General features: G+C 49.9%; 2 protein-coding genes across 16 annotated transcripts in view; both read right to left on the bottom strand.

The window, feature by feature from the left end:
• Positions 1 to 7,091, bottom strand: LOC108026208 (NACHT and WD repeat domain-containing protein 2). The gene is made up of 12 exons (XM_017097017.3): positions 6,925 to 7,091; positions 6,420 to 6,829; positions 6,003 to 6,147; positions 5,713 to 5,938; positions 5,175 to 5,616; positions 4,851 to 5,051; positions 3,191 to 4,039; positions 2,739 to 3,131; positions 2,366 to 2,679; positions 2,213 to 2,316; positions 986 to 2,110; positions 1 to 896 (listed from the first exon to the last, which is right to left on the bottom strand). Exons 1-12 carry the CDS (start codon positions 7,025 to 7,027, stop codon positions 10 to 12), a joined length of 5,199 nt encoding a protein of 1,732 aa, XP_016952506.1. The 5' UTR covers positions 7,028 to 7,091; the 3' UTR covers positions 1 to 9.
• A 1,059-nt stretch (positions 7,092 to 8,150) lies between these two features.
• Positions 8,151 to 12,331, bottom strand: part of LOC108026130 (unconventional myosin-XVIIIa) — a 32,718-nt gene continuing 28,537 nt past the window's right edge. For 8 of the 15 annotated variants that reach the window (XM_017096834.3, XM_044092858.2, XM_017096835.3 and 5 more), the window contains 4 exons: positions 10,236 to 11,194; positions 9,787 to 10,170; positions 9,551 to 9,724; positions 8,151 to 9,029 (listed from right to left, as the gene is read on the bottom strand). In XM_017096834.3, coding sequence (XP_016952323.1) covers positions 8,885 to 9,029; positions 9,551 to 9,724; positions 9,787 to 10,170; positions 10,236 to 11,194 — 1,662 coding nt within the window. In that variant the 3' untranslated portion in view covers positions 8,151 to 8,884. The other 7 variants (XM_017096836.3, XM_017096842.3, XR_007764675.1 and 4 more) reach the window with 6 other exon arrangements.

The following is a 12,331-nucleotide window of genomic DNA, read 5'->3' as shown; positions in this document are numbered from 1 at the left end:
ACCGAGAAGCTAGTCGGCCACTGGCACCACCACGTCCTCGGTGATCTCCGTCAGCAGCTCCTCCTCGCCATCCTCGCCGCCCTTGCTGGTCTTGGCGTAGCGCGAGGAGATGGTGGCCACCCGAATGGCAGCCTTGAAGCCCACCCGTGCCTTCATCTTGGCCAACTTGGCCTTCCAGTTCTCGTCGCGGGAGGGCAGGTCGTTGAGGTACTCGTTCATCTCCTCCTTCTTGGGATCCACGATGGCCAGCACGGACATGCAGCCGTCCACAGTGCCCAGGACGATGGCGCGTCCATCTTTGCTGCTCTTGATCGCCGTCAGCTCCGCCTGCAGCCGGTAGTTGGCTATCATTTCGGTGTCCACGGTCCGAAATACCCGAATGGTCTTGCGGCCGCTGTGGTAGTAGGCCACATACTCGTCGTTTTCCGTAAAGATGCAGATCACCGAGAAGACGCCCTCGGCTACCTTGGGTATGAAGGTCTTCACCGTGGTGCCCTTTCTCAGCTCCAGCATTTCCAAGCCTCCACGAGTGGGGGCATACAAACCGCATTTGCCGTCCCGAGTGATGCTGCCACCCCACTTTGCGATGGAGCGGACATGCTTCTTCGTCTTGATGTCCATGACGCTGCCCTTCTCGCTGCTGATCACCGCCACCTGGTTGGCCTTGTGCGGCATTGGAACCAGCGAGATGACCTCCTTGATGGAGCAGCCCTTCAGCAGGATCTTGGAGACGAAAGCACCATTCGTGGCGCTGTAGACGCCCAGGCAATCCTTGTTGGATTTGTCCACTGTGACCACCACAATGTAGGCGTTGTCGGCGGTAATAACCGATTGACGGAAGGGCATGCCCGTGATCATGCGTATGGGGAAGTCGAAGCGGAACAGAATGGCGCCCTCTGAAATATATAGTATTTATGTGAGTAGATGCTATTTTAATTTAAAATGTAATTTTTTAAGATTAATTCTTTATCCCAAGGTAACTCACCTGGCACTGAACGCATAGTTGTTATGGCCGTAAGCCGATTGGCTTCATCCGCTGATCCGCCAGCAGCTGCTGCCAGGATGTCCCGCTGATTGATGTTCGGCACGGAGACAGTGAGCACTTTGTAGCCGTAATCCATTAGGGTGATCTGCTGTATGCCGGGTTGGTCATCCCTAAAAACAACCTGCTCGGACACTCGGTTCCAGACTAGAAATTTGCCCGTCTCCGAGGAGATGATATAGCGGCCGTCTGGTGTAATTTCAGCATGAGTGACGATGGCGCCCAAGGGACTGTCGGCCAGTTTGGCCAGAAGGCGTCCGGATCGAGTCTCCCAGACACCCACACAGCTACGGGTGACTGTCACCGCCATGTCCACCTCGGACAGACTGATGTCGTCGATTTGCAATTCATGACGATCAATGACGTGGACCTTCTCAAAGATGTTGTTGATGTTCCAGACTTTTACAGAACGATCGATGGAGGAGGTGACCAGGTTGTTCCAGTTGCCGATGGTCAGCGGTTCCAGCTGTATGATGCGCCCAAAGTGGGCGTCCAGAACCTTGGCCAGCTGACCGGATTGGAGGCACCACACGTACAGGTTCTTGCGCACTCCGGCCACTGCGTAATCCAATTTGGAGCTAACCATGATCGAGTTGGACTGCATGATGCGAGTGGTAATGTTTCGCACTCCGTGAGGCAGTGCCAGGTACAGTGCACCCTCCCTTATGCGTGACAGTTCAGGTTCATCCTTATCCTTGCTGCCAAAGTCCCAGATCACGAAACCCTTGCCCGCCGTGCCCAGGAGCATGCGATCGTGTTGATCGAGGCGCAACTGCAGCAGCATCTCCTTGTCGTCGTTCTCGAAGCGCGGCAGGCTCTCCACCAAAGTCCAACGGATCTCCCCTGAAGCCTCATCCTCAACGAAGTCGAAAACGGAGACCTCGAAATTCTCCTCGTTGGCACAGCCGTAGGCCCGAGTTCTTTCCTTGTTCATCACCATGGCGCTAAAGAGCCGCTGGGAGTTGGAGTAGTGGCCACCCCGGCACGAGTCCAGTCGCAGGCGCATGTCGTTGATGGAGCCCGACCAGAAAACCACATTGTAATCCGCAGGAGTGAAGAACTCCATGGCTTAATTTAGTAATGGTAAGTAATGTTAGCATATATAGGCTTGATTTTAATTGTTTATAGTATTATATTATATGATCTTAGATCTGGATAAATCGTACTCACTCAGTATCTCCCAACTATCATTTTCACCAGGTACTTCAAAGGTGTCCACCAGATTGCCGCGCATATCGAACTGAGCCCACCGGAGCTTGCAGGTGATGAACAAACTAAGGCAGAAAAAATTGAGCAACATATAAGGACCCGCACATAACTTACTTTTGATTGAGCAGATAGAGACCGCTGACTGGACCGTGGGACTCCTCGAAGGGACTGTTGATCACCACGAACTCGCTGGAGAGCATGTTGAGTAGAACCGTCTGGTTGTTGTTGGAGTAGGCGGCTGCCCACTTGTTGTCCGGACTCAAAACCAACTGCTGCATAATGCCCTCGATGCCGGGATTCACATCCCGAGTCAGATCCGATGTGGACAGGTCGAAAGTGATGAAGTGCGTGGATATGGAGACCATGTAGCGCATGTCGCTGGTCAGGCAGAAGGCGAAGACCGCAAACTGGTGACCCTCCAGAGAATACTAGGAATAAACAAGAATGTCTTTATTAAGGATTCATTTTATAAGAATGGAACACCAACCTTCAGTGGTCCTCCTGGAGTGTGCAGACAATGATTAACCGGAATAAGAGCGCAGTCCTTGGGGCCACTGCGATCGCAAGCCCTCAACAGCATTTTGATGTTGGGATTGCCACCAATCTCGGGCAGGAGTCGTCCGACCAGCTGCGGGGCCAGCATGTTGGGGTAGATGGCCAGGATGGCGCCACCCAGGCGCAGGGCATCCGAGACCAGCATCAGCTCTCGCTTGGCCTCCTTGTCATCTGTGTTGCTGGAGGCATCCTCGAAATCCGCCAACACCGCCTGCAGCGGACAGCTGGAGAGCTTGGCATGCAGCCAGTCGTAGTTGAAGAGCACATGCTCGAAGAGATCCTTGAAGCGGCGCGAGCGAACAAAGTGGAAGGGCAGCTCGCCAAACTATTATGGATTGAGAATTAATATATATAAGTGATTATATAGGCGATATATCTACGCACCTTGCGCAGATTGTAGCGCTTGGAGAGGCCGTCCTTGCTGCTGAAGACCAACGGCTGGATGGGCACCTTGCGATCCGCAGATCCCTCCTTGTCCGCCAATCCGAACCTGTGCCGCTGGATCTCGGTAAACTTAAATGGCTTCGGCACCCCGCCGCCCCAAATGCCCAGGTAGTAATCTGCAATCATGGAGTGAAAGTAAATTGCCATGTTCATGTTCTTGAAGTAGCGCTCCTTGGCGGTGTCCCGGAACTGCCGGTGATACCAGTTCATCACATTAACCCCGTCCGCCTCGCGTTCGCTCAGATAGTTGGGCAGATCGTTCCGAATACGGGTCCAGAGAAGCGGCGGAATACGTCGCGTGGGCGGCAAATGGTATTGGTAGACATCGTCCAGCACCTTGTCGTCCAGCGAGATCAGATCCTCCAGTTCGCTCTCGGATAGTCCCGACTTGGAGGCGGTTATGTAGGCCAGAGCGTGGAACACGAGAATGCGGCCGTGCTGCTTCTCCACTCGCTCGAACAGCAGCATAATGGAGTCCATCACCGTGTTGGCCAGGTGCGTCTCTTGGGGACGCGTGTAGCTCCGCCAGCGGCAAATCTCGGCGAAAACGAGCTTTACGAAGATCGGCAGGGAGCACTTGCTGATGGCATTGGCCACCAGGCGCCACTGGTAGTTGTTCAGATCCCGGCAAGCCGTCTTCATCCACATCTTGATCACATTCATGGCCAAATCCTCGCCCAGCGCCGTCACCTCGATGAAGTTCTCCTCCACGTCGATCATCTTGCAAAGGACATGGTACTCGTGGGACACCGTTGGGTTCGCCGGTTCGTTGGCGCACGATATTATGATCTGGAAGCAGTTGGAACGGGATCTGTATACAAGGACTTTTGGATAAGGGTGGATACCAAGCGAGGATCGCCTCATGCAGAACGGCCTCCTTGCGGTGTCGTTTTGGGTGAGGTGGTGCCATCAATTGCTCTGGTGGCGGTGGTGTCGAGTGATTTTGCTTAGCACGCACAGGTCAAGCAATTGGAAAAACTTACTCAGTTTCCCTTCTGAGCGGGCACATGCGGATTCATGCAGTGTATATACAGGGCGTATGAGTTATAATGATGATACAAAGGCTTGCAAAGATTGGATATTAACCCAAAAGGTTCACTATTCAGAGACGGTAAGTAAAAATTCACATAAAAAGTTATATTCTTCTGAATGAAGTTGTTAAAAGATCGATATTTTGGAGTTTTGGGGATTTTATCAAAAAAGGGCTATCCTTTCTTTATAATTGAAGAAATCTGGGAAACCTAGGGTCATGCAAAAATGTCGGAGGAATCTTGAAATCTTATATAACTCGAATTTATACATCTACGAGTATACCAAATAGGTAGACTAAAAATATTTTCATCTTGGAAAATTTGGGTGCCAACTTAGAAGTAGAACGAAAAAATAGCATGCATAAATTTGTACAGTGTCAGGGAGTAAGGGTAAATGGATCTTAAATCCTGTTCGGATATAATACTTTAAAAAATCATGCACTTAGGATTATTTAGAGAAAGGTTTTGTATTCACAAGAGTATTTACAGTATCATGCACAAGGAGGTTAGGAAAAGTAGGAAGGAAGTGGACACTGGGGGCCACAGCGTCATCGGAACAGAGGGCTCACCTTACAGTGCGGAGGCAGACGCGTGGGTATCCAGGATACCTTGTTCGAGTCTTGGGTGCCCGTCAGCTGGTCGACCGAATCGAGGTAGATGGTGAGCGGCTGGGCGGGGCTGGCGTAAGTTAGTAATTGCTTAAAGTGTGCCGTTAAGGGGACAAGATCATCGGGTATGTTCTCGAAGGGTAGCATGTAGTTGTAAGAGATCTGATTGGGTAAGATCGGGGTTAAGGGTGGGGGTGTTGGTGTTTCGGGGTAAGAGGTTAGAAGCGGTTAGCGGATTAGTTTTTGGGGGTCTAGATGGTGGCTGGTATTTGGGATGGACTTCACCTGCTGACAGATGGAAATCAGGGTGGCCGTCAAGGCACTGGAATCCGGCGTGGTGCCCAGGAAGCGGATGACGTTGATGGGCCTCGCGTGGGCGAACCATTCGGTGGCCACGAGGGCAACGCTCTTGGAGAGCAGTGAGGTCTTGCCGCAGCCTCCGTCGCCGAAAAGGACAAGTGGCTTATCTGAATCCCCCAGCATGTAGCGCTTGATGCGTTCGCAACTTTCCTCGCGACCGTAGAATATCTTGACCGAATTGTTGCAAGCGTGCAGATGCTGAAGGATCTCAGTTACTATCTGCCCCTGTGCACTGGAGTCTTCTTTGCGCATCGCCCTATCGACCAGCTTGACCACGTTCTTATAGAAGTGAGAGATGAAATGATTCAGGTACTCCTCGTGCGTCTCAATGTCCAGGCCCTCCCGTCCGATCCACTCCACCGTGTATCTGCAAAGTGCCCCCAACCCCCACATCAGTTAGGATTAGCATCATCCTGTTTCGTCTCCCTCCGCCTCTCGATCAGACGCTCGATTTATGCCTTACTTCTGGGCATTGCATGCCTCGATCTTGGCTGGCAACCGGGTGTCCCGCAGGTCACTGAGCAACTTGGCCGACTCCGTGTCCAGGCTGCGATTGATGATGTCCACGAAGAGCGAGGCCTTCTTCAGGTTCTGCAGGTTTATGTTGTTGATGTACCGCACATAGGACAGGCAATGGTTTTTCGTGTTTTTCACGTTCAGAATGCCGTTGATGACCTCTCGCTCCGTCACTAAACGCGGATGGGGTTGTTGAGCTACCACTACGATTGCTACTCGCTAAGGCTACGCACTCACCCGACATGAAATAGTTGTGGACATCCTCCTTGGACATTTTGTTGCTGGCTCCCAGAGAAGCAGCTGCCTTGCGGAGGAGCTTCTGCATCTTGTTGAGTGTGTCCCACCACACCGCCTGGTCCTCCGCCTGCAGCTTTGGGACGCGCTGAGGATTGGAGGTATAATTTATCAACTCTTGTTTTTAGTATCCAAAAGAACAATAAATTTGAACTAGAAGTAATGCCTTATCCCAGCAGGAGCCCATGGGATAGGAATACTCTTTGCCGCCGCTTTGCCATCACACACACAGCATACAACACACAACATACATTTCATACAGTTCAATCAATCACTAGTCAATAATTAAAACACTTCACTAAGTATCCTTGAGATACAAATTTTCAACTTCACCAGAAAACATATCCACCAGATACCTACCTTGTTGTTGAAATTAATTAAAATCGAGGAGATGGGCTGCAGCACGGAGATGGGTGGCACCGCATTGCTGTCCTTTTTGTACCACAAATCGAGAATGGCCCGATCCACGCCCATCGAGGTGAGCTCCTCGCAGATGAGGGCCAGCTCGGAGGACACTATGTACGTGGGAATGGGCCGGTAGCCGTACTTCTGGCCCAGAAAGACGATAAAGTTCGGTCCCATGGAGAGGCGCTGACAGTTCTTGATCTCGCGCATGCAGAGCTCTGTGGTCATGTGATCGTCGGTAGCCTCATCTCGGACGCCCCAGCGCATGTCCACCACCTGAAACTCCAGGCCGTGCTTCTCGCGGCAGTAGTCCTTGATGCGCGGATAGCACTTGGCCATCAGTGTGTTCCGCTCCATGGTGGTGTCTGCGAAAATCCGGATTACATAACAAGTTCACACTTTCACACACCGCCCACCCGGCCACACATGGCCAAAGGTGGTGGTTTCCTGGCTGACCCACCCGTGAACGTGGAGCTGGTGAAGATGCGCACGATTTTCGAGCTAACCGGCGGCAGGGACTCCAGGGAGCCCAGGAATATGGAGTCTATGGTGCGGTCATCCATATTGGTACTATCCTGATTTTGCTACTCCTCAAGAAAATGCCGCAAGTGCAGCTCTGCGATTACGTTCCGCAGCCTTTGAAATCCAATATGTGTCTGCGCCAAAAGCGGAGACCCAGAAATTGGCATAAAGTCGCTGCTGTTTGATCGATAATCCGGATACGTGGCGCATTTGACAGTCGCCTAGTTGACGGTTGTTTTTGAGTTCAGCTCGACTGATGGACAAGCGGTGGTTTCTCCCTTTGAGGAGTCGTAGTTTCCCCGGGCAACACCTGTTGCTGCCGCCTAGATTGGAAAGCCATTGCCGGGCTTTATGGATGTCAGCCAGACGCCTGATTGATGTCTGGGCCTCCGGCTTTGACATACAACAAGTGTTTTCAAGTGCTCCGGCCCATCCCCCATGAGAGGCCAACTTGCGTGCCTGGCTTTCATTCGTGACCGATCCGGGATTCAAGGCGTGGGCGTGGGACCGCTGCGCGATTGCGATTGCTGCAACTTTCAAAGTCACCTGGGATGGCGACTGCCGAATGGTGCCACTTAATAGGTTTTGGGCTCCAGGTCGAGGGTAAGTGGGTGACGGATTTCTAGCCTCTGGTCTGGGTCGGGCTTGGGTATGTCTTACACTTTTGACCTCGACCTAGCAGCGTGCGTGTTTACCCAAATAAATCAATGCGGCGGCGGAGCTCAAGAGTTGGCTTACTTCTTATCCGGAAGTTCAGTTTTGGGCCAAGTGCTGCTTGTGCGCCATATTTAGCTGATGACTTTCGATGGCTGTTCCTCGATTCGAAACTTGGGCTGATTAAACTAGGCACGGCTTTCTGGCTTATCAATTCAAACTTAAATTGATTTGTTTGCTTACGGAAAGCTGTATGAAATGGGAGTTTAGGGTAATAAAGATGACTTGATTTCGAATTAATTACTTTTTCAAACAAAACCGAATGAATGTATAGTTTTGACATTAAACATACATTTTACCTTGTGTTACAAGTAAATTTACCCAAAAGTATGCAATAAATTTTATAGGATTTCTTGATTATTTATAAACATCCTATCATAACTATATTGCATCCCTATTATAAGAACACCTCTTAAAATAGCTCAACACCCAAAGAAAATAGAGACTCAATTAGTTTTATAACAATATATTTATTTGTTTATGTTCGTTTTGTTAGTTTTTATAAGGGCTTTCATGGATCGTTTTCCGTTTCTTGACGTTTTCTGCAAAATTTCGTATTCCAATATTAGTTATTACTTTTACTTTTAAGTTTTCCTTTCCATATGTGATGAATGAAGCTAATGATGTCGTTTAATTACTGATGTTATGAAGGGGTTTGATGATTCGTATAAGAATAAGAGTTATTTGTAAAATACTCGGGTTTTTTTTGGGATTTAATTCGATTAAACATTCAATTTACTGCATTTGCATACACTTGCCTATGATTTTGAAACGCGTTTAACTAATTTTATTTAAGTTGGCTATAGGATAATGGACCATATTCTATATAGGCTATAGGTGTTAGTTCCGTTTATGTTTTTTGTTTCTTTTTGTTTGTTTCGAGAGATAAAACATTTTAATCACTTTTGATTTAGGGACTGTCGCGCAAATTAAATTAACTACGATTCAGCATTGCTTTCGAATGCCTTTTGGGTTTGTATATCATATATTATCATGTAGCTATATTTCGATAATAAATAGTTAAACATATTGAACTAAACAGTAATCAAATAATAATCGTAAACAACTAATAAATATCCAAAAAATAAAAATTACAAATTACAAGCTGCCGAACCAGGTGGTCAACGACTAGCCACGAGCGGAGATGAATCTACTACGGATTGGCCAGCCGGGCATCCTGGCCACTACTGATGGCCCACCACTGGCACTGCTAGTCCCATCCTGGTCGATGATGCTGCGGGTTTTGTGTCCGGTTTGTGGGCCGGTATGGCTTTGGCCGCCAGTGCCAGCTTATGAATGTGTGGCGACGATGGCGACGTCACTGTTATTCTACAATAAGAAAAAGCTAATGGTTTACACGCACACACACGCGGAGTGGGAGGGGCGGGCGGGTTGTTTAGGTTGTTGTTGCGGAGCGGAGGCGGATGCGGTTCAGAGCGGAGCGGAGTTAGGATTTGTTGTGTATTTAGGTTTCGTTTTTGTCACATATGCATTAACATATTTACACGCATCGTTGGTTTTTGGGGGGCGTTTGGTTTTTATGATTTTGTTTGATTTGGCCGGAGTCGTCGGAGAATTGCAGCGTTAAAGTGTCGGCGGCGGTTTCGTTTTTGTGGGTCGTTTGTGGATGTGGATTGTGGCGAATGGTTTGCATGTATGGTTTAATTATTTAAATTAGATAAGCCGGCAGATAGCAACAGACCTTACAGACTAGCTAACTAGCGATAGGCATATATTAAGAGTCAGACAAATAGAGGGTGAGAGAGTAGTGGAGCAGTCTACGCTGTGTGCTGGGGCCTTAATGCTTGTGCTGCTTTCTGCTGTTCGAGTTGACTTCGTTATCAGCGTACCTCGGGCTGTTGTCGTCCTTTTCAAAGACCACGGTGCGGGTGGAGCTGACAACGGAGCCGCCTCCGCCGCCGATGCTGCCATTGAGCGACTGCTGTGAGCTGCGCTTCACGTGCACTGGCCGCAGTCGATCCTCCAGGTCGCTGATTGAGCCCACCGAGCTGAGGCTCTCATCGCTGCAATGGATTGAAATTAATCATTAGCTTTCATCCTCTAGTTTCAAACTCCTTTCACTCACCTCTCGCTCAGCTCTTCCTCGCCCTCCTCCTCCATGGCCTGCTGCAGATCCGCTATTCTCTGCAGGGCCAGTCGCAGATCGTTCTTCAGCGCCGCTCCCTCCGACTCCATTTGCTCCATCTTCTTCTCGAGGTCCTTGCGTCGCGTCAGCGACTCCTGCTCGCGACTGGAGACCGTGTGGAACTCCTCGCGCATGTCGCGCAGACTCTTTTGCGACTTCTTGATCACATCCTGGGCCTGCATCTCACGCATTTTTGACTGCGTCACCTCATTCTGCAGCTTTTCCAGGGCCTCCTTGTGACGGTTCACCTGTACCTCCAGACGAGCACGAGTGGCCTGCTCCAGTTCGAGGCGGGATTCCAGTTCCTTGGTGCGCAGCTCCAATCTGTTAAAAAAAAAAAAACACAATAAATTATCTATATTCGCATAGTTTGTTTAACTTTAACTGACCTCTTCGACATCATGGCCATTGAGGGATCTCCCAGATTCTCCACATTGTCCAGGCGATGTTGCAGCTCGGCCACCTGCTCCTTGAGATTGTTGCGCTCTGCTTCCATCTCGTTGAGCTTGAACTCAGCCTCCGACACGTTGATCTGCTCGGTGTTCAGGTGCTTCACCGTGGCGCTGTACTTCTTCATAAGTTCGGCCAGCTCCTCCTCGTTCTCCTCGATCTGGGCCTGGAGCTCAGCGCGATCCCTGTGGGCCGCATTGGCTCGCTCCTCAGCATCGTTTCTGGCCCGATGTGACTCCTCGAACATGGCCTGCACTTCGGTCAGTTCAGCTTCCGCAGTCTGTCGCGCCTTCATGGCCAGCGAACGAGCGGATTCGGCGTCCTCCAGTTGGTTGCGCAGTTGCCTAATGAGCGTCTTGCCGGGTGTGTCGGCCTTGAGCCGTTCCAACTGCGTCTGGGCATCCTTGAGCAGGGCCTTGTATTTGCGCAGATCACGTCGCAGTTTCTGGTTGAGCGCTTCCTCGGCATCGCGGTCTACGCGATCGCGATCCTCCATGGAGGAGAGGCGTCGCTCCAGTTCGTGCTTCTCGCGCAGCAGCAGCGTACGCTCCTCGTGCTCCGTCTCCAGCTGGCACTCGAGGGCTTTGATCTTCTTGTAGCCGTTGCCGCGAACCTCCTCCAGCTCCTCGTCGCGCTGCTGGGACTCACGTCGCGCCTCCTTGCGCATTGTCTCCAGCGTCATCTCCAGGCGGAGCTTGGCCTGTTCGAGCAGCTGTATCTGGCCGGCCATCTCGTCCAGTTCCTCCTCCTGCTCCTTGGCCCGACGCTCCGTTTCGTTCTTGGAGCGCCGCAGTTGGGCGAACTCCTCTTCGGTGCCGCCACCAAAGGTCATCTCCTCCAGTTCGCGCTGCAGTGAGGCGAGTTTCTCCTCCTTAAGGTCAAGATCCAGGCGGGTGTCCTGTTAAGTACATATATATATATAATATTATCTTGTACAAATGCAATTCCGTTTGAAGATATCAGATATATATACTTCCTCTGACATACAAAGAACATCTGCAGTTTTATAGCATCTGTTTTTCTAGACTTAAGATCTCGGCTTTGTTCCCATTTAAACTCACTTGAATCAGCCGAGTTGAGTAGCGGAAACTCATGGCTGTACTGGTCTGGGAAATTTCAGTTTCTGTGTCTCTGACCCTGGGTTTATGATATCTAAATCGCAGTGGCCAGTTCAGATACCGCCCTCCATGGAGGCTCTTCCTCTTCCAGCTAATTATGAGTATCGAAAGCGTAATGAGAACGCCGCCGACGTTTTAATTTCTTTTCTGCCAGGCCGAACAATCAGAACACAGAGACACTGGCGGAGGGATTGGATCGCACAGAACTATGTACTCCAGTTATCGCACGTTGACGTTCGAAGAGCTACTGTCGAGCGGAACCGTGAAGAAAGCAGCAAAGCGGAGATCCACAAATGTGTGACCGAAAGGCCGAGACGGAGACACAGATACCGAGCGGCGAGAGAGGCAAAGTGTGGTCTCGAGTACAGGCCGATAAAAACATGAAAACCCCAAGAACCCACAACTGAGAACTAAGAAGTGAGCAGCGAGAGCTCTCGGGATCGGGATGGAACTATGCCAGAGAGAGGATCGCACATGCCGCACATGCGTACATGTGCCGAATGCTCGGTGTGGGCAGGTAGCAGGCAGTCTAGGTAGAATGCCTCAGAATGTGCATGGGCAAACGAGCCGAACGAGTTTCCAAGTCCGAGATATCCACTATCTGTATCTGTATCTCAAATGCAATGTGCGCGAGCACTGTGCAACCAGTAAGCAACATGGGTATTCAGAAAAATATTCGGCTACATTTTTGGTTTCAAATTAGGTACACATCTAAAGTATGGAGCATTGAAATATCCTAAGGAGAGAAATATAATTTCAGTACCTTTTTTGCAAGTTCCTATTATAAGGAATTTTTTAAAGCCCTTTAATACCTATTTTTGTTGATAAGTGATTTGCTAGCTTTTATCATGGTGGTTCGAAAATACCATTGGTAATCATAAGAATACTTAGGTACAAAGTATGTTTCAAATTAGGTA

Source organism: Drosophila biarmipes, chromosome 3R (genome assembly GCF_025231255.1).
Source record: "Drosophila biarmipes strain raj3 chromosome 3R, RU_DBia_V1.1, whole genome shotgun sequence".
In the NCBI taxonomy this organism is placed as follows: Eukaryota; Metazoa; Arthropoda; class Insecta; order Diptera; family Drosophilidae; genus Drosophila; species Drosophila biarmipes.
This window is presented reverse-complemented; position numbering and strand designations above follow the sequence as displayed.

Excerpts from the sequence above, each read along its gene's own strand:
- LOC108026208 (XM_017097017.3), bottom strand. The coding sequence starts at position 7,027 with ATGGATGACCGCACCATAGACTCCATATTCCTGGGCTCCCTGGAGTCC. Across the intron at positions 5,617-5,712 it reads GAGGCATGCAATGCCCAGAA|ATACACGGTGGAGTGGATCG; the intron begins GTAAGGCATAAA and ends GGCACTTTGCAG. Across the intron at positions 2,111-2,212 it reads TGATAGTTGGGAGATACTGA|CCATGGAGTTCTTCACTCCT; the intron begins GTGAGTACGATT and ends TACTAAATTAAG.